Source organism: Thunnus albacares, chromosome 23 (assembly GCF_914725855.1).
Source record: "Thunnus albacares chromosome 23, fThuAlb1.1, whole genome shotgun sequence".
In the NCBI taxonomy this organism is placed as follows: domain Eukaryota; kingdom Metazoa; phylum Chordata; class Actinopteri; order Scombriformes; family Scombridae; genus Thunnus; species Thunnus albacares.
Genome location: NC_058128.1, coordinates 9,188,178 through 9,208,301, shown reverse-complemented (window position 1 = coordinate 9,208,301; position 20,124 = coordinate 9,188,178). Strand labels below are relative to the sequence as shown.

The 20,124-nt window shown below is 39.5% G+C and overlaps 2 protein-coding genes across 2 annotated transcripts; both read right to left on the bottom strand.

Moving 5' to 3' along the window:
* Positions 1-1,495: 1,495 nt before the first annotated feature.
* def6c (DEF6 guanine nucleotide exchange factor c) lies at positions 1,496-11,356 on the bottom strand. Its single transcript, XM_044344117.1, has 12 exons — positions 10,864-11,356; positions 9,951-10,091; positions 8,469-8,651; positions 6,850-7,080; positions 6,614-6,760; positions 6,031-6,139; positions 4,682-4,902; positions 4,267-4,374; positions 3,849-4,015; positions 3,560-3,761; positions 3,374-3,464; positions 1,496-1,931 (listed from the first exon to the last, which is right to left on the bottom strand). Exons 1-12 carry the CDS (start codon positions 10,957-10,959, stop codon positions 1,720-1,722), a joined length of 1,908 nt encoding a protein of 635 aa, XP_044200052.1. The 5' UTR covers positions 10,960-11,356; the 3' UTR covers positions 1,496-1,719.
* Positions 11,357-15,462: 4,106 nt separating this feature from the next.
* On the bottom strand, positions 15,463-17,326 carry LOC122975433 (tetraspanin-7-like). The gene has a single exon (XM_044343868.1). It carries the CDS (start codon positions 16,604-16,606, stop codon positions 15,518-15,520), a length of 1,089 nt encoding a protein of 362 aa, XP_044199803.1. The 5' UTR covers positions 16,607-17,326; the 3' UTR covers positions 15,463-15,517.
* Positions 17,327-20,124: the final 2,798 nt, after the last annotated feature.

The following is a 20,124-nucleotide window of genomic DNA, read 5'->3' as shown; positions in this document are numbered from 1 at the left end:
CCTTTAAGGACATGGGTTCAAATCTGTCATATGTTGGTTCTTATTCGTTCTCTCCACCCCACTCTCCTTTCTGTCATTACATCCCTTCATATTCTGGGATTAACCAGGAGTTAATCAACCTGCCATTTGGCTGTAACACAGATGTCATTAATAAAAGTGCTGATCTGACTCCTTGATCTGACATTTTCAGCTTAAATCAGCTGCTCTTATTCATCTTATTGCTTGAACGTGTTACAACGAATCCTTCATTTATCTTTTTTCTTACCAGAGATGTTCCATGTTGTTGTCCAGAAGGAATTTCTGGCTTTATTTTTGTTTTATAGCTAAAAATGAATAAAGGAATTTTATTTTCATATATTTATTGCGTTATTATTATTATTTCAATAATGATCTGTTCCTTGTTAATGTAATGTTTCTATTTTAATTACACTCCTAACTTCTTAGATTCTGCTCAGTTGAGCTCAACCTAACCAACCTTCTTCTTTTTATATAAATACATAATATAAACATTTTTTTATAGGAAGCCCTTAAATTTGGCTATTAAAGAATTATAAACAGGATATGTACTAAGTTGGACATTTTACAGTTGAAAAGTAAACTTGTAAGTGCTCTCTAGAGGATAAAGGCGATGGTATTTAAATTACGTCACACATGTCTGACATTTCCGTACTACAATTTGTTGTCTGTTATCAGCCGACATACTTTATCTGTGATAAGATAATATCAGCCCATCGATTCATTGGTCAGGTGCTACCATTCAGTATCTTGTTCTAAAAATCTAATTTTGAATACCAAACCTCAAACCTACTGAAAATAAAGATTTGTTTAAAGACAGGCAAAGTGGACAGAAAAGTAAAGCCTTCAGTAGGGTGCAATGTTTTTTTCATCTGCACTTTTTAAATGTTTTACACATTTATTATTTATATAGCTTCTTGTAAGTTATCAGTTTACACCTTTGGAGAGAAGAAAACTGCTCATCAATTTAAAATATATTATATCTCCTGAATGATTTTAATGCAAGTCAATATAAAGTATATATAACCTCTACGGATCGACCAAGACCACAATGATGAAAGTACATCCATCAACAGCTTCCTGAGGCGGATCTTGAACATCCACTGGTCAGATACCATCAGCAGCAATGATCTTTGACAGAGAATGGACCAACAACCAATGGAAGAGGAGATCAACAGAAGAGGAAACCCAATACCAGCACCACCAGGTAGGAACCCCGAAGGCACGAGAAAGATAGGCCGGGCCAAGAACACCTGGCGTAGGGACCTTGAGATGGACATCAAGTAGAGCAGGCTGACATGGAAACAGCTGGAGAGGAAACCCCGACTCTGGTGGACTGTGGTCAACAGCCTTTGCTCCATGAAAAAGGAGCGATAGGCGTCAAGTAAGTTAATATAAAGTCACATTAAAGACATCTTTCAGGAAGTCTCATTTTAACGGAGACAAATGTAGAGAAAGAAAAGCACAAACATCACAACATATTATTAACGCATAAACTTTATTGTACAAAACTGTAAATCTCACTTGATCTTATTCAAATGTGTTTTCATCAAATCCTGCATTACAGTGTGCTCGTCATCATACTGTAGGCCACCATCTTAGTGTGCATCTCAAAATATAAATACAACGCTCGTCTTACGTAACTCATTTTTCAACTTGTCGATTTGAAAACTGGTTCCCCCCAAACCTTCAACCCAGTGATCATCATATTTGTCCATTCGATTTCTCAAGCGATTCCTCTGACCCGTCTGACAGGTTTACGGCCTCCATCTGCTCCTCGAGTGTCTCGTTGTCTCCGGATATCTGGATGTCCTGATCGGCCCTTATCTTGAATTTAGAGATAAACTCGTTACTGGCCAGAGCGCCTTCCTTTTTGGGACATGTATTTTTTGATGATAGGCGATGATCCAAACGTTCTAAAAAAAACCCAAAACAAACATTTGAACTTTGTTATGTTCACTGATATATGAGCACAGCTACTTCAAAGACTGATTGTACAGTATAATAACAGTATAATTACCTCCATAAAGAGATTATGTTCTGGTTCAGATTGTTTGTTGGTTTGTTGGCTGGATATCTCAAAAATGTTTTGAATGAAATAGTTTAATTACATTTGGTGCATAGTTAGATACAGTTTTTAAAAAATATTTGTTAACATTGCAAGATTGGACATTTTTAATGTGTTCAGTATCTTCTCATGAACTGATGCACTTATTTGAATGGAAAAAACTAGCATATGTAAACGATGACTGTATTTTAATGCAGATCTGGATCCAGATGCACATTGAAAAATATTTCATATTATTATATTAAAAACAAGTTATGGGATAATGTATCTTTGTCAGCGATATGTGTTCTCTGAATGCTACTTTCATTATGTGTACAGGGAGTCAACATAGACAGAGATGTAGTGAAGCACATACTCAACTACTACTTAACCGTGCTGTTTAATTTTGAGAAAATTAAAAATGATTCATTTTAAAATATTCAAATATTTAAATTTAAAATTGTGATTCCAAAACCTCTAGTGACCATAAACTGGATTTCATACTTTAACCGTCTTTTTATTTGCGTAAACAACATTAATAAAAACAAAATTATGTTTATTTGACCTTATGAAAGATAAGAAATCAGGCTCAGCTATAGAAGAGTGTCCTTGGAGCTGGTAGAAATTCAGTTTTACTCTTTGACACGTCATCTTTTCTGAGTGTAAACACCGCCCTTTCAGCTTAGGTATGGTCTATTTTTAAAGCTTGTGGGCAGCAGAACAAGTTCTAAACACAAACTTAGAGCAGTATCACCTTATAAAGTTGTTGTGGTGAACCGGTTAGCAAACAGCTGCCTGTTTACACATCCAGCAGACATTGAGCAACATTAACCAGTCATTTGAACTTGTGCTTTTGGCCACCGGACAAATGCAAGCCCAATATTTGCACTCCTTGTAGCTCTGTTTTCGTCTCTACTTAATCCTGAGGGAAATATCAAGCTAGTTGCTAACTTTGTCTGCCTGCTGTTTCATGCAGGGCAGGTAGTGTACAGTGGATTAATCACAGCTTTTCTGCTGAAATCAGCTGCGTGCTGTGGCTGGAAAGGGGGCTGATAAAAGCAGTGAGGGTGAATCAAAACAGTAAAGTTTCAGATCATAATACTAAAACAATGAGCTGAGAGACGCTAAAATGATCCAGTTAGCTGAGGGAAACTGCAGAGTAAGGTGAAAGTCCTTTGTGGATTTGTCACTAAAAGTGATCCCCTTCAAATTACACATAGTTATTTAATCCATTGTTAATGAATAAATGTTAAGTCACCATGTTGCCCTTCAGATCAGACCCAAATAAACAAGACAAAGAGTGTAATGCACCTCCAGGAGTGATTGGTGTCATCAGGCGGTTCAGCTGGACGTTCCAGTGCCGGACGTGTTGACTTGCATTCCTCAGCTTCTCCTGTATCTCCTGGAGTCAGAGGATCAAACAGTATTTAACATATAATACAAATAGTATTAAACCCTATGCTGCTGGCTGTGATTCACTGCCTCTTTCTTTCTCACCTCCAGGTGTTGGTGGCTCCTCTGGCGAGATGCACGCAGATCCTGGAGCTCCTGAGAGGCCGAATGGAGGGCCGAGGGGGCATCATCCTTCATACCGCCACCTGAGGCTACCTGTTGTATGGAGCTGAGGCTCTGCAAGGCCATCTGCTGCTCCTGGAGGAGCTGGAACTGCCTCTTCTTCTCGTCTTCAGCCTGCAGCAACCTTGAGAGGAGAATAAACTATGAATCTCTTTACGGTTTGGTTTGATTATAGGGTGATAGTGTGTGAGTGTGTGTGTGTGTGTGTTACCTTTCCAGCTCCTGCCTAGCCCTCTCCTCCTCCAGTCGAGCCTGGATCTCCATGTTGAGAGCAGCCTCCAGTTTCCTTTGCGTGAGCTCCAACTCCTGGATCCTTTTCTTCTGTTGCTCAGCCTCCCTTGCCCTCTGCTGCATCTCTGCTTTCATGCTGTCTCTCAACTGGGAGAACACACATGCACACACACACACACACACACCAACTGAATGGAAAGAACTGGCCTATTCCCGAATCACCTTTTCCAGGAATGTAAGTACCATTTCCACTAAAAACACTAAAAATCATTGAAGGTTATGTCTGAATTTTATAATGCCGACATTTTGCCGCTGAGATCAAAGCCAATGGGATGGACTCTAAATCCCATTTCTGAAAACTGTAAATAAATGTTGTCGTCTGGCAAACTTTATCGTACCATCTCCGCCTCTCTCAGCTGTCTCTCCAGCTCCATCTGCACCTCCCTCTGCTTCCTCCTCTCTCTCTCCTCTGCCTCCCTTCGCCGGGTTTCCAATTCACGTGCATGCTGCAAGAAGATACAGATATCCAGTATATTTTGTATACATATATCTACTCAATGTGCATTACTGAGACATGGCAGGAGAGGTAACTACATCTTTAACAGCACAGCAACACCACATTACAGAAATATGGTCATACTGGAAGATGATTTTATTTTTATCTGACACATAAATTAGTTGATATGATGACATTTTACTTGAAAATGTAATGATATATTAAAAAATGAATTGTACTCAACACATACAAGGTTAAAATATGGTTGACTGACATTTTTAAATATAGATATCTTAGTGAGCCTCTTCCTCTCTTACCTGGATGATGTTTTCTATCTCTAGATCCTGTCTGTCTTTCTCTTTCTCCAACTTCTCCATGTCTTGGATGTTCGAGTCGTCCGATTGGCTGCTCCGGCTGCTGCAACTGCTCCGGCTGCGCTCCCGTTGGCTGTGTTCCCGCTGGACCCGTCTCTTCAGTTTCAGTTCCTGGTGAAAGGAGGACTTGCCCTCACTCTGGAGACGGAGGGCTGTCTGAATGGCTGGAAATATAACACACACACACACACACACACACAGATTTTTATTTTTATGATGGATAAAAGAGAGTTATTTCCTGGTGGCCCCATAGTTTCCACCAAAAAATAAAGGAAATTGCCAACAAAGGCGGTTCTGCTAGTGATTTATTCAGGTGTAAGATGCCGAGTGAGTACTAGTGTTCAACAGTGAACTGAATGTAAAACTTTGTTACTTTTGGGAGGCATCTCATCTTTAAAATCATCTTTAAAGTAGACATAACATGCTTCTTATATTTTTCTGTCACTTTTATACTGTTATAATGTCGGATGTGTATGTTTAATGCTTTGTCTGCAAAGTTACTTCTATTTCCCCATCAAACTAACATCAGATTGTTCACGCATGCCCACAAATGGCCATCCATTACGTTGCCTTTGTTGCTAAGGTCGTTGCTAAGGTTGCTCTATTGGTTGTTTACGTTGGCCACTCGCATATTTCGGATCGGATTCAGGCTCGAACATGTAAGTGTGTGTTTGAGAAGTTGACATTTTGAGTAAAGAATGAGAAAAAGAAGTGAAATTCCTAGAGGCAGCTTCTGGAAGCTGACCAATCAGAACAGAGCAGGCTCAACGGGAGGGTGGTCTTAAAGAGACAGGAGCTAAAACAGCCTGTTTCAGACAGAGGCTGAACTGAGGGGCTGCATAAAGGACTAGTATGAGATAAATAAGGAGTTTTTTTGAATTGTACACCATGTAAAGATATTCCAGTAGAGCCCCAGAATAAAAATATAGACCTGGAAATGTGCATGATATATCCCCTTTCTTAAAGAGACTTTCGCTTTGATCTAGTGCTGAAACCAAGATAAAAGAACAGATGGGACTAAACACACTGACTAGCTGACAATGAGCGCTTAGCACCAAAGACATCACCAAAAAGCATGAAACCGTGAGACCATGTTGGTAATAAATGTTTTCACTTTCACATATTGTCCCTTGGATTTCTGTTTTTATGCCTGTAATCCATAAATAAATCATCATAGTCATCATAAACAGGAATCTTAAAATGCCTACAAGCACAACACACAAGTGACCACACACATAATGTATCAATGCAGTTAAAATGTGTGTTTTGTCTACTTATACACACCAACACACCTTGAGTCCATTCGACCTTCTGTCTCTGGTCAGAAGCACTCATCTCGTAGGTTTTGTTGTGGGTTTTCACACAGAACAAACAGCGTTTCCCCTCTCTGTCTGCAATAGGCTGAAACATAAAGAAGAGGCAGGCAGATTTAGAAAATTTAGAAGATTTAGCACATCTTACATAGTTTAGTTTGCTGTTTACATAATTTATCATAAATGCAAGAATTAGGGGATTTCTGACACTGCAAAGGACTTTGATTGAACATGTTCAAAGCATCCTGTCAATATTGTGCAATATCTTGCACAATATTTTCAAAACTCAACAGCTCTTTTCACTGAGAATATACTGCATTTTTACTATGTTTACTTCTTTAATTGTAAAATTGTATTTATATGTTTATATCACCTGTCTTTTGTGGTAGTTGTATTTTCTCTCACCCTCTATTTTTTTATTGTTATGCACCACAACAACAAGACAAATTCAATGCATGTGCAAACCTACTTGGCAATAAACCTGTCTCTGATTCCTGATAACGTTCGTCCTTCTATATACAGTAATTAACGTGCAAAGTTTACTCTACATATCCTCACTGACCTCTATGACACAGCTCTTATCCAGTTGGATCTCTCCTTTCTTGTCTTTCAAGTCCTCGCTGACATAATAAGCCATGGAGGAGGGCCTCAGCACGAACCAGCGCTCAGTCCAGTTCCTGCGTACATGCCCCTTTTTCCACATGTAGCCCTGCGAACAGGAGACAGGGTTTAAGAACAAAGACAAGAAAGCAGACAGAGTGGCTACAAAAGGCAGGGAGATACAAACTAAAGTCTCACCCTCTTCAGGACATTGTGATACATCTCCAGATAGACCTCATCCAGCGCCAGACTGAAGGCCTCAGCGCTGGTGACCCTCAGCAGCCGGCCTGCACCCATGTGCTCCAGGAAGGTCCAAACAGACATGCCCTCTTCCCGAACTACAGCATCTTGGGATATTAAGTCCTCCAAGGGCTTCCCATCCCACTCCTGGCTCATCGCTGTGGAGATTTTCTTGAGTAGATACTCCACCTGAGTAAAGAAAACATTATAACTTTTACATTTACTTCCACAATTAAACAAATATCAGCAGTAAATATAAGTGTGGAGATTAACTTGTTATTTTCTGATACTGACAGTATGCTGACATGTTGTGTCAGTGTATCTCTCTAACATATAGCTTATCAGGGGTAGGCTACTGTGCTGACAGGACAAAAGCGATTTATTTTTGACTGTGTCTACAGGAAACCAAAAGCATTATGGAGGAAGCGCAGGAAGGAAGAGCCTCATTAACTTACTTACTTGCACTTGCTTTTTTTTTCTGTGAAAAAATGTCAAGCAGTCAGACTTTGCTGAGATACAAGAAGAGCTGCAACTAATGATTATTTTCATTAATGATTAATATGCAGATTATTTTCTGCATTTATCGATAACAGCTTTGTGTATAAAATGTCCGATATAATTTACCACAACCCATGACGATGCCTTCAAATGTCTTGTTTGATTTTACCAACAGTCCAGAGATCTTCAGTGTGCTCTCATGTATGACTCTCATCATTTTTGCGTAAAAAATGACTGCACTGATTAATCAATTATCACAACAGTTGCAGATTCATTTTCTGTCAATTGCCTAATCGTTGCAGCTTGGCTTATAAAGAGCAGTGGTTCCTAACCTGAGGGTCAGGTCCCCTCACGGGGTCACAAAGAAAACTCTAAATGTCACCAGATATTTTAAGTGAAGTGATTTAAGAAAAATCGAGTTTCCACATAATTCTGTCATTTTTTTCTGACTTCTTATCGATAATTGTTGCTTTCTTCCTGTGAAATACGCGATTCTTCCGCTTTATGTCTGAACTACTCACATCTCCTGTGCATACTAAGGCCAGAGTCTTTGATATAGGGTTCAGGAGCACACATTGCTTAATTTTAAATGTTTTGTGCATTGCTTAATTCATAAGCCAAAAAAAGTTGGTAAACGCTGATACAAAGCATAATGTTTCATTCTGGAAATGATCTAATCACAACGAAAGTGCCTCATATAACTGATAACTGAACTGTTGCCTTCTGTTCCTGAGATATTTATAACCCCATCTATCTTTATCTGCCTATTGAATATGAAGAACTTAATTTTTGCACTTATTTACATTATTTATCTCAAAATGTGTCCCTTTTGTTTTTCCATAGTGTCAAACTGTTTGTATTTTTCACTCAGAGGAGAAAACAATCCATCACATAAAAGGTATCATGGATTTTGAGTCTCCCCAGTCAACCTCTAGTCAATCAGGTCTCAATTAAATCCTTTTTCTAGTCGCTCCCAACATCCTGCCATAAAATCCTGTTTTAAACATCAAACCACAAAAGAAAATTGCAATCTCAAAACAACTTAATGAGACACATCTGTCCACATCTGTGTCTTTTACCTCCTCTGGTATCATCACCAGTGGGTAGCGGTCCTCGGACAGGAGGTTGAATAAACAGAAGAGTTTGAAACAGTCTCTCTCTGAAAGCAGAGCCTCCTTTGGTACCCCCTTGTAGTTCTTCTTCATGGTCATCGTCCAGCACAGGTCGTCGAACTTCTCCTTGTCGAACATCCCCTCTTTGACCTGGCAAGCACAAAAACGTTTGTCACGACTGAAACTTCTATGACTCTGGATTAAAACTTGTGACTTCAAATGAATAAATCTCTCAACCAATGAGATTATTTATTTCTCCTAAACCTCACCCCGATTCATGGAACGCTCCACCCAGTGAGGTTTAACTAAAAACACTCTGCTTCTGAGAAATATTTCCCAATAAAGCTCATGAGCCAGTGAATGATAGATATGAAGTGCGTAGATGTTACAAATATTTCAAAACTGTTATAAGTAATATAAAAGTGGGGAATGTTACGGGAAACAAGAGGAACTCAAAGGGTAAGGATGATGATATTCTTTATTTTTCTCATTGCCAACAAATCCCATGAAAAGACCAAAAACAACTCTATGTTAGTCCTATGTAAATCTTTAAAAACAAGTCGAAAACATATAAATTCATGTTTTAAAAAGGCTAAATAATATTAGTATTATCATTTTATTTTGGATTATTGCAGATATATTGGTCCCACATTTTTTATTGACCCTTATTTTTCATAGCATATACCTGTGTATTTTATAACTTGTGTTATTTTTACTATTATTATTATTATCAATGTAATATTTGTTTATTTTATTTAACCTTTATTAAAATCAGGAAAACCTTTTCAAGAGTGTCCTGGCCAAGATGGGCAGCAACAATGATGCAACAACATAAAGCAGACATCACAAAAATATCTCAAAAATACATGACAATATCAGAGTGAAAAAAACTGCAGTGTAAATCATTCATGAAATTTCTCATGTAGTCACATAAAATATTACATCCTGAAGACAACTTAAGACTCCTTAAAACAGCCCAGTAGAGGTTCTTAAATACCTCTAAAAAGGACGGATAGACAATTAAGTTAAAGATAAATAAAGATAAATAACTTACATGTTATGAACAGTTTACGGTTCAAAAGTTAACGTTGTCTTATACTGACTGTCACATTTGGTAAGAAAATTTACAGTAAAAGTAAAATATCCTGGTTCAGTATGTATATATTTGTCACTTTGGTCACAAACACTTAAATAACCACGTTTGGGGAATCATTGACAGAAAAAAGGGTCATGAGTCATAATCATCAATTTTTTATTTGTACTATCCATTATCCATTATTAATAACAGTATCTGCTTTAAAGATCATGTATATGTTTGTTGGTGGTCATAAATGTATTGTTTACTGGCATTTCCTGCCACTCATTTACATAATCTAAACCTGGAAAGTGTGTCAAGATGACTGGGACAAAGGACACAGCTGCAGAGGTGATTTATGAAAGTCACAGTACCTTATCCAGTATATATTTGTTGAGGTAGGGCATGTAGCCATGATTAGACACCGGCCCGTCATCATCGTCCTGGAAGTGCTCCTCCAGGGCCACGGGGTCATGTGGGATGTTGAGCACTGTGTATAGGTTGTGGGAAAGCACCTGAAGTACAAACACAGATATATTTATAGATATATAGAAGGTGTGATGTCTCTGTGTATGTGTCAAGGTCAGCAGAGAGTCTCCAATATGGCCTTTGCATTTTCAGGCTGCGCATGTTTCCTCAAATATCCACAAACACACAAACACACACAGATACAAGCACAGGCAGCTATTCCTCAGAGACTAAGCGTGTCAGGACAGCTTTCTGCTATTTCCTTGGATTCTTCTCACCTATGAGGGCTCAGTCAGGCGTGTAGGAACTGGACGGAAAGCAACAAGAGAGACAAATATAACATTTACTGAAGGGAAAGATGTCAAAATAAATTCTCTTCTTGCTGATGTCTGTCTTGTCTTTTACTAAAAACACTGACAGTGGTGGTGTTGTGTCAATATTTAAACTTCTGAGCCACAGGGAGAGGTTGGGCTTTCAGTTTGAAGCTAAAACTGGCCACCTCACCTCCAATCTGAGCAGGTTACGTGTCTGTTGGAAGAACTATTTTTCAAGCTTTTTCAAATATTTGACTTTGACAAACATTTGGTGATAACTGCTCTTCAAATTGCAACACTAATTCGCTCATAAACCTTGTATTTCACAAAATATAAAGACGCTATAGAACCTGATGAAGTCTGGTTGGACTTCAACCAACGCAAAGTTAAAAGTAAAGGAAAAATGGGTCAAATACACAGGTACAAGCTGCTTCTGTGTTGTCCAGTGGACGCCCCTCGGTCTCAGTTTCCTGATCTTCAAACGCCTACATACATTCCTGCTTACCTTTAACTGCGATTTGGACACTTTCCCGCACTTCTCGACGTCCAGCGATGTGAAAGCGTACCAGATAGACTTGAGGAGCTCGGATTTTAAGTCCATTTTGGAGACCCCGGCGTGCGCAAAACAACTACATTTCCAAGCGCAGCGCAGCGGCTTTTACGCAGCGACGGGCGAGCGGCGGTTGTGAGAATTGCCAAATAAAAATGTGGGGCAGAGCACAGACTGCTGTGCAAACTGCAAAGGACCGAAAGTTGTCAGCTGAAGGGCAGACTTAAAGAGGCGGAGAGTAGAGATAAAGCGCGGAGTCCTACACGTTCCTCCACAGTAAATCCATGTCTCATAATTTTAGAAGCATTTAAATATTGTAAAAAACACTACTGACACAATGTGGATGAAATTCCCCAGAATTATACTTTAGTTTTCTTGCCGCACACTCTTAACTTAACAACAAAAATGGACAAACTCACAGGGCAAAATTAGACATATCCAAGCTGTTAGATTCCCAGGGTTTGAGACATTTATCATCACAGGGTGGGTTTATGAATTCCTCAAGTAGCTGCCAGCCAAAGACCGTGACCATATAAGAGGTATCCGTGTTGTTATCAGATTCAAGAGGCTTGCATAGGCTTTAATGACACACCCATTTGTGCAGAGAGCCCACAGCCACATTTATTTTAGCAGCTTCAAATCCTGAAAAGTTCAGGGACACCACAGTGTTTTAAATATACAAAACCACTTGACGTGTTATTAAAGGTTTCATATATTCAAGATAGAAATGTGAGAATTGATTCTATGATATTTTAAGAATTGGTTGGGTTTCAAAGGTTGTAACCTAAATATATTATGTAATGTAGGTTAGTATGTTATTGCAGGTTCTCTTCTCTTTATCTTTGGGGAGAGCTTTTGAGGCTATACAGATCTGATAGAGACTTCCTCTGCACTATTCTGCAGTCATTTTGTGTTCCTTCTGGTGACCAGATGTTTTAGTACAGTGCCAGTAACAAATAGTGCACAGTAAAGCAGCCCAAGTGCCCAACCCAAAATAGTTTTCAGAGGTATTGTGAGCAAAATGCCCCTTGTGGTTTCCCTGACTTAAGGTGTAGCTCGAATGTGTTTCGTAGCTCATCTTTTGTGTGATGAAACAGATGGTGGGGATGTGGCAAGCTCGAGAAAAAAATAGGTTAAACAAGGACAGTGTAATCAGACAGGAATCATCCACAAGCACAGAGCATAATGTAGGTTAATCAATACCATGATTAGGTCATGAAAATTGTTTAGAGGCCATGGTTCAACGCCTGTCTGTCTCTGAACATTGATATATGTGAATTTTAAGATAAACTGTGCTGCAAATGTGTGAAAATCTGCCTCATATCATATGATTACCCACTTTGACCACAGGATATAGTTCATGATTTTCTGCTCCATAAACTAATCAATGCTGGGTCAGACTGTTGTGTGTCATCGTGCTCAGCAGTGCGTCTGTATCTGTTGTCTCCCTTCAAGGGCAGATCTAATCACCTTTGTCTCAGGTGGTAGAAATGAGATGTCATTCAGTTAGCCATAATTTCAGATTTACCCGGCCAGAGGTCTCAGTATAAAGATCGATCCGCCACCATCTACTGCAGAGAATTTAGTACTTTGGCACACTTCCAGCATGGCCTTTCTCGTAAAATAAAGCCCCAGACTTGTTTCTGAGGTCTTTAAAATGCAGACAGCAGCTTCAAATCTGCCACCTATAAAGTTGAGGGATAAATGAGTCACTTATTTTCAGTTTAAAGAGGAAAAACTCCCATTAAAACTCAAAATGTACAAGATTCCGGCAAGTCACAAGATGTTTATTAGACATTATGTGCCTTTACCATCGCTGTACTGTATGTTATTTGATTGCTTACATACTACATTACATTACATAAAGGCTGTTGCCATTTTTAATATATTCAAGGGCAGCAGACCTTGATATTCCAGCATCAAATCAATATCATAATCTGTAATGAGGGAAAGATTTTTATTGATGTTCATTGTTGACAGATATACAGTTTCAGTCATGCTTGTTTCCACAGTACATGATTATTAGAATAGATGAAACATTACTGTACAGTATGTGGGATAAATATTATACATTACAATTACAAGAGCAATAAAAAATGTCCTATGGAAAGGTGATATGTGTTAAAATGTAGCGGGGAGGAAAGTGTCTTTGTCTATTTGTATGATGTCAGTGCATACGGTGATCTCATAACACACATAACAACAATATGAGAAGAAAAATGAACCCTTACATACTTAATACATTATTAGATATAATTAGTCTTTATACCAAACGTGAATGAATCACAAATCTAAACCTCAACAGTCATAAACAAACTGGTGATTAATCCTAAATTAAGCTTTCAGAGAGCAGAGAAAGCGTATTCTTTATGTTTTACACTTTGTTTATGGAGAAAAAATATTCACAATCACAGTATATTATGGTCATATGTTATAAAACAGTAGACCATGGCAAATGATTTCAATGAATGTGAAGAAACATTTTTTTTGGTGATTTATAAATGATGTATGAATTATGTTTACAGTATGTGCAAATACAAAATGTACAAATGTGCAGCTGCACAAAAAAGTTGAAATGCTCAAAAAAAGTATTCTGGGTCATAAAATCGTATAATTTCAGTCTATAATAATGGTGTTTAGTGTGTTTTTTTCTGCAAAAATGGGTCAAATTGGACCTGAACATTATGTAAGAGTTTAAGTAGTGTTGTGACAGCTTGGAAATACACTTTTGTTTTTTTTCTTGCTAAGAGCTAGATTTAAAAAAAAAAAAGAAAAAAAGATGTCACTCTCATGTCTGAATGCTAACTGAAGCTAAAACCAACAACCAGTTAGCTTAGCTTAGCTTAGAAACGGGAAACTGGAAACGGGAGAAAAGCTAGCGTGTGGCTCAATCCAAAAGTAATATATCCGCCTACCAGCACATCTAAAGCTCAATAATTAACACATTAAGTCAACACACACATCTTTAACACATGTTTGTTTTGTTTTTTATATGGATTGGACAAAAGTGAAAAAATATGTGATTGGTATCAATATTCTTATGTAACTCTTAGCAAGAAAGTAAATCTGCTCTGCTTTGAATTTCTAAATCTGATGTCGAAGAAGAGCCAAAAAAAATGCTGATCTAGTCTAAACTTCTCCTCAGTGTTTCATGTTTGGGTCATGCCAATGCTTGTGAGCATTTTTGAAGTTAAGTAATTCGTAAAATGTTGTGGTTTAAGATAAACTTGTGCTTCAGGCTTGTGCTACAAAGTCTAACAACACAGAGACACCTGAACTAAACCATTTTAAAAGCAGTCAATCTTACCATCGCTCACCAAAACACACAGTAAACATTATTAGAGCTTGTCAGATGTATGAATGGCACAAAATATCACAGACAGTAATAAGTGATTATTAAGCTCTTGTCTAAAGCACCATTATAGCCCAGTGTAGTCCTTGTAATGCAAAAATGGATAATGCAAACATCTGTTAAACAGCCAGATTGAATTGTTTGATGAGGAAAAACTGCTGGTGAACATTTTTTGTGCATTTTTAGTGGTGAAATGTAGTAAATAAGTTGAAAAGAGAAGGGATTAAAGAGTATTTCAACTCTAAATCATAGTTTTTTTTATGCATAATCATCATATATATACATTCCATACATGAAGCATATGAAATCATGCCTTTTTTTTTTAACATTTCAGAAATCAAATGCCAGGAAATCAGGAAGGAAAGCCTCACAGTACTGTTATCTAATGTTTTCATTTTAAGTCTGTTGCCAAGTCTGACCTCTCCCCCATTTCACACACAGCACACTCCCCCTCCACCACCCCGCCCATTCCTCCCATTATCACTGAATAAAAGAGGCATTTTTTTCAAATCTGTGCAGCAGGCAAACAGTGAGTGTAACAGAGCTGTTAAGTGAGAAGAGACGCTGATTACAGAAGCATTTTTTGTACAGCTGTAAATGCCCATTTGAACGTTTTCTTTTGACGATATCCTCAATGTTGCTTAATATAGAAAAGACATATGTCTCCAGGACAATTTAACAATACTATAGGTTTATGTTGTGACTATCAGTTGTAATGGTTTCATCTTTGTTTCTGAGGAATCATGTATTTTTTGTTGTCTGTTTGATGGCAGATGGCTCTAAATGCTATGATACCCATGAGCCTCAGCTGACGTTTCTATGCAGAAGAGGCTGCTCAGAGGTGCAAATCACAGCTGTAGCAAATTCAGAAAAAATCAGAAAACACTGTGCCATATTTCATCAACAGTTGACCCAGAAACCAAAAGTGGATTGATTCAAACTGCTGGAGGTATTATCAGGTTTAGTTTCACCATTAGTATTGCATGCAACAGAATTGAAAGCTCTATGATTCAATGTTTCTTACCAACATACTCCTTGGAGTTGTAGTTTTTCCCCTTAAATTATATGTTCAGATGTATTTCATGCACATCTAAGCCGTGGCAGTGCTCCAAATGCCTGTCATCTGACACTGTCTATGTAAAAATGGACACCCAAACCCCTCCACCTCCCACTCTGCAACTCTATTACACTCAAAGGGCATTGCTCAATCCAAAAGTCGATCCTTGGTGTATCTTGCCTCATTTTTTAAACTAATCATTAATGTGCCACTACACGTCGACGTTGTCTTGGTGCCAGCCTGTTGGCCAGCAGACACGCCAGGGCAATGCCTCCGATCTGGGTGAAGGCCAATCCCAACACAGTGGCAGCAATGTGGAAGACGTTGTCGTTGACCAAGCTGAAAACTTTGCGGAAGCAGCCACGTGGATGGATTCCTGCAGCGACCACTCCTTCGCTATCGTCTGACGGCAGAGGTCGGTTCCTGCAGCCCTTACGCCTCACGCAACAGCTGTCCGGCAGGGACACTGAGGTGCCGTTCTCAGTGGGTGGGAAGGTCATATGTTGGATAGCCCAGTCCGAAGTGAGCCAATCGCGCCAACCTTCAGCTCCACAACACTCCAGAGCCCTTTGCAGGCTATCTAGAGCATCGGCACGGCCTTCATCCTCTGTGTAGCCGGCCACCGCTCGCTGTAAGCCGCTGCGAAATCCTCCAGCAATGTCTTCACGATAGAAGAGGCCGGAGAGTCCAGCTGCCAAACCTGCTACAAGTGCAGCAAACTGAAAGAACCCGTAAGCCCTTAGCACACAAGGCAGGTTTGCAGCCACCCCCAGACAACCCAGGAAGCCCCAGGCGGTGACGGCGGCGCCTGTGGACAGCAGGATGAGTGGGGCGTTGGGGTAGCGATTGGCGGACAGCATCATGTAGTCCGCCAGAGAAATTTGAGCCCACACTCCCAGGGTGAAGAGGGCCAAGCCAGCTGCCCAGAAGAGGCAGCTAAAGGCCAAGAGACCCAGGCGCAGGAGGTGCATGATTCCCACTGGGCGGCAGCAAGGTGGGGCAGCGCCCACAGGTGGAGGTGCAGGGGGCGCCAGGGAGGCCTCTGAGCACACGGACAAAGATAGTCGTTGCTGCTGCTGGTGAAGATGCTCCTCCTGCTCTTGACTGGGGGACAGCAGGTAGCCCGGGATTGCTGATGGCCGACGAGGAAGAGGAGGAGGAGTGAGGAGGTCGAGACCCCTCGGAGAGGACAGTCTTCGCACAGTTAGCTGCTCGCGTTCCCAATCCTGAGCTCGTCTGCTGGGACTCGGCCGAGCTGACAGGGAGTCGTAAGGCAATGCCAAGCTCATGATCCTGGCTCCGGCTTTATCTAGTCCCCTCTCTCTCTATTTTACACACTCCCCCCTTTCTCGTCTTTCCTCTATCAGAGCCTTCACTGTCCTGCAATACACAATCCCCCTCCCTCTTCTTTATGACTGGTTATTAATCCGCCACCAACACCAACCAACACCGGCTGGACTGTAAATCACACTGATGGGTGTCGCGTCGTGCTGTTATCTGCATCCACAGCCCCCTTGTTTCCAGCCGATTTATCTCTTTATTTCGGGTCTTCTTTCCACCTGCATGGTCACCATTACTGTGAATTCCTCGGCTGACATCCACATCCCGACATCTGCTCGCTCGACGCTGCCCCTCACTCTGGTCACGGCGAGAGGTGACTGCAGTGGGATGGACCAGGAATTCACCCATGCACACCCTCTCTCGGTCTGGAGGAGACATCTGCTTGAGTTTGACTATGGTCCATTTGTAAAATAAATGTGGCGGCAAAAAATCTCAATGTCTAAACAAAATGTTATGTTTGTTAAATCTAAACTTTCCTCTTTAATTTTTATGATTATTGACAAATAACAAGTAGTAGAAATCATTGTGTGGATCAATGTCTGACAAGAACATGACAGATTGGAAAAACGATTTATGGCAAGTCAGATGTCAAGAGATTTTTATGTGTGTTGCATATTTAAACGTCAAATAAATAAAACTTTAAAGTCTTGAAGCAACTTATTTCATTGTGACAGAAGGATAATCAAACACTTTTAGTACATAAAGTCGCCTCCTCAGGTCATCATAATGTACACTAAAAGCACTGCTTACTTACTACAAATGTTAAAGTCCCTGAAAACTTGGTTTCAAACCTAAAGTATTTCCCTGTTACATTAAATAATCATGACATGAGCTGCAGTCAAAGTTAAAGCATGAAAAAAAGAGTTTAACACGTTTAGCAATTAGCAAAGTCTTGATTGCAGTGAGGCAGTGCAAGCAAACAAAATCAGTCAAGAAAACATTAATTAATGGATTTAGATGATGTCAATTGTCTCGTTTAAATTACTAATAAAGTTTTTCATCAATATGCTGTACCTAACATTTTCCTTTTTTTTGGCTTTTGCTGTTGGGGCTTGCAACAGGGGTCCCCCAGCTGGGGATAAAGCTATGGGCGTTGCGGTTATATGGCCATTAGGCCACCAGGGCGCCTCATACTTAACTTAACGTGTGCTTTTGTTAGCATGCCTGTGAAGTTTATTTTTAACGTAGCATGGATTTTGGCCACATCTCTGTTGAAAAAGAATTTTAGTTACAGTGCTACTACTTAAAGCGGGACTCCAGCAACTTATTACACATTCATGAAGTTCAGATTTTTTGGTCAAAATTGATGCAACAGAGGCTCAGATATGACGACCTTTAGGGTGAGTCCAGTTTAACTTCAAACTTCGTGTTCCTGGGATTGTAAGGCTGGCTTTTCACTGAAAATTGTAGTGTGCAAGCCCAGATAACCCTGATGACATCACTGTGATGCCATCAGGGTTATTTTCTGACTTTAGAGGCTCCTTCAAAAGCCACTGAGGACAGTATGAAATTCTTCTCAGAGCCTCAGTAATGTAATGGTTTATCATATTCAATGTATATTCACCATTTTGTTCCACATTATGCTGAACAAGTTTCTGTCTCTCATCTAGCAAAATTTGTTTTTCACTAATTATTAGAAATACATTAAGAAACATATACACTCAGCTAAAAATAGATTATCATTGTCAAACCAGTAAAACCTGTCCGTTCAGACTGTTGGTCCCCAGTAAAATGATGCAGCCATCTTTATCCTGGTGATTCCTGCTTGGCATCGGCAATTCCCTCTCCATCAACCCTCTGCCCGATAATGGCTAATTAAAGCTTCTCAGTTAATTAAGCACTTTCAAATGCCTCTCTTTATGAGGACAACCATAATAGTGACATGATGACAGAAAGGGGAATACCCAAATAGATTGGCTGGGCAAGAGGAAGGGTGTGCAGATCTGCAGTGTGCTATCATACTACAGAAATACACCGTGTGAAATTCTGTTTGGGTTACAGAAAATTACTTTACAACAAAGGAATTTTTTTCCTGGATTAAAAAAAAAAGAGGTAAAATGAAATATAATTTGCCACAATGGCTCATGTTTTGCGTGTAACACATATTTTAGCACCTTGTTCTCTAGTGTATGAGAAATTCAACAGTGAGTAGGATGTAGACAGACAGATTTTACCAGCTGGAGGCCTGTAGGGGAAATGAGGTTGTGTTTATGATGTTTATAATCAATCTCTTGCTATATAAACATCAGCTCTGTGAGCCATTCAGTTTTATGTGCACTCTGGACAGGAACGAAGAAAATACATTAACTGACACACACACAGTTGTAGATTTCAAAGGCACCTACACTGCAGAATTGTATAGGAACCTATTTGCTGTTGGTTTTGGTTGCAGAAGCATCCTTTTGAAAGAAAAACCTACAAAATGGTAAAGCAGAGTGGACAAAATAACAGGAACATGCTTAGCAGTGTTTCCCAACTTGACAAGCTCTTAAATTTAAAGGACCAGTGTGTAAGATTTAGGGAGATCAATTGGCAGAAATGGAATATCATATTCATAAGTATGTTTTAATTAGTGTGTAATCACCTGAAAATAAGAATCATTGTGTTTCCATTACCTTAGAATGAGCCCTTTATATCCACATATGGAGCAGGTCCTCTTCCACAGAGCCCTCCATGTTGCACTGCCATGTTTCTACAGAAGCCCAGAATGGACAAAATAAACATTGGCTCTATGGAGGGCCTTTCATGTTTTTTGCAACCACCATAGATTCTCCTACATGCTTGGAAAGGGGGGGCAGGGGATTGATTGGAAGTCTACATGACAGATAATAATTAATTATTCTTGGAATTTGGGTTCAGTCTTTGGAATATGACCAGAGACTCATTTCACGTAAATGTATTTTTCCTCTTGACTCTTGGTGATTTAACCTGGTAACCCATGAGGGCTGTGACCCCCTGGTTCAGAACCACAACCTTGAAGAATAAGGCAATTCAATACCAAAGCACTAAAATCATGACCTCAGCAAAAACAGGTAGCATTATATTGACTCGTGAATTTTATGGTCCACCCTTTGAACTTATACCACACTATTTCTTAGTGTCCTGTCTACTGTAGGCCTTAAAACCTTAAGACAAACACAATATCCATGTTCTAGATGATAGTCATTAATTCAGGAAATCATCAGGATTACTTTGGATTTGTTACCTCTGCGTCTGAAGACCACTGAAGTGCCCTTGAACCCTGAAAGTGTCTGTACACACCACTGATGCACAGAATTATAGTGACAACACTGACAAAGAACAGACAGTACTTGAGAGTGAAAAAAAAAACTATTTTAATTTCTAATTTTTTTCAACCATGGTTTTCATTTAAAACAAACTGCGATTACTGAAACATGGTTATAATTTTCTGCTGCAAAGTTCAAGGCAAAGTGGAGAATTGTATGTACAGTATATATATATATAT

What these genes read in the sequence shown, in the direction of transcription:
- def6c (XM_044344117.1), bottom strand. Translation starts at nt 10,959, where the DNA reads ATGGACTTAAAATCCGAGCTCCTCAAGTCTATCTGGTACGCTTTCACA. An exon ending in ATCACAATGTCCTGAAGAGG is followed by an intron (nt 6,761 to 6,849) that starts GTGAGACTTTAG and finishes TCCTGTTCGCAG; the next exon opens with GGCTACATGTGGAAAAAGGG. An exon ending in GAAGGTCGAATGGACTCAAG is followed by an intron (nt 4,903 to 6,030) that starts GTGTGTTGGTGT and finishes TTATATTTCCAG; the next exon opens with CCATTCAGACAGCCCTCCGT.
- LOC122975433 (XM_044343868.1), bottom strand. Translation starts at nt 16,606, where the DNA reads ATGAGCTTGGCATTGCCTTACGACTCCCTGTCAGCTCGGCCGAGTCCC.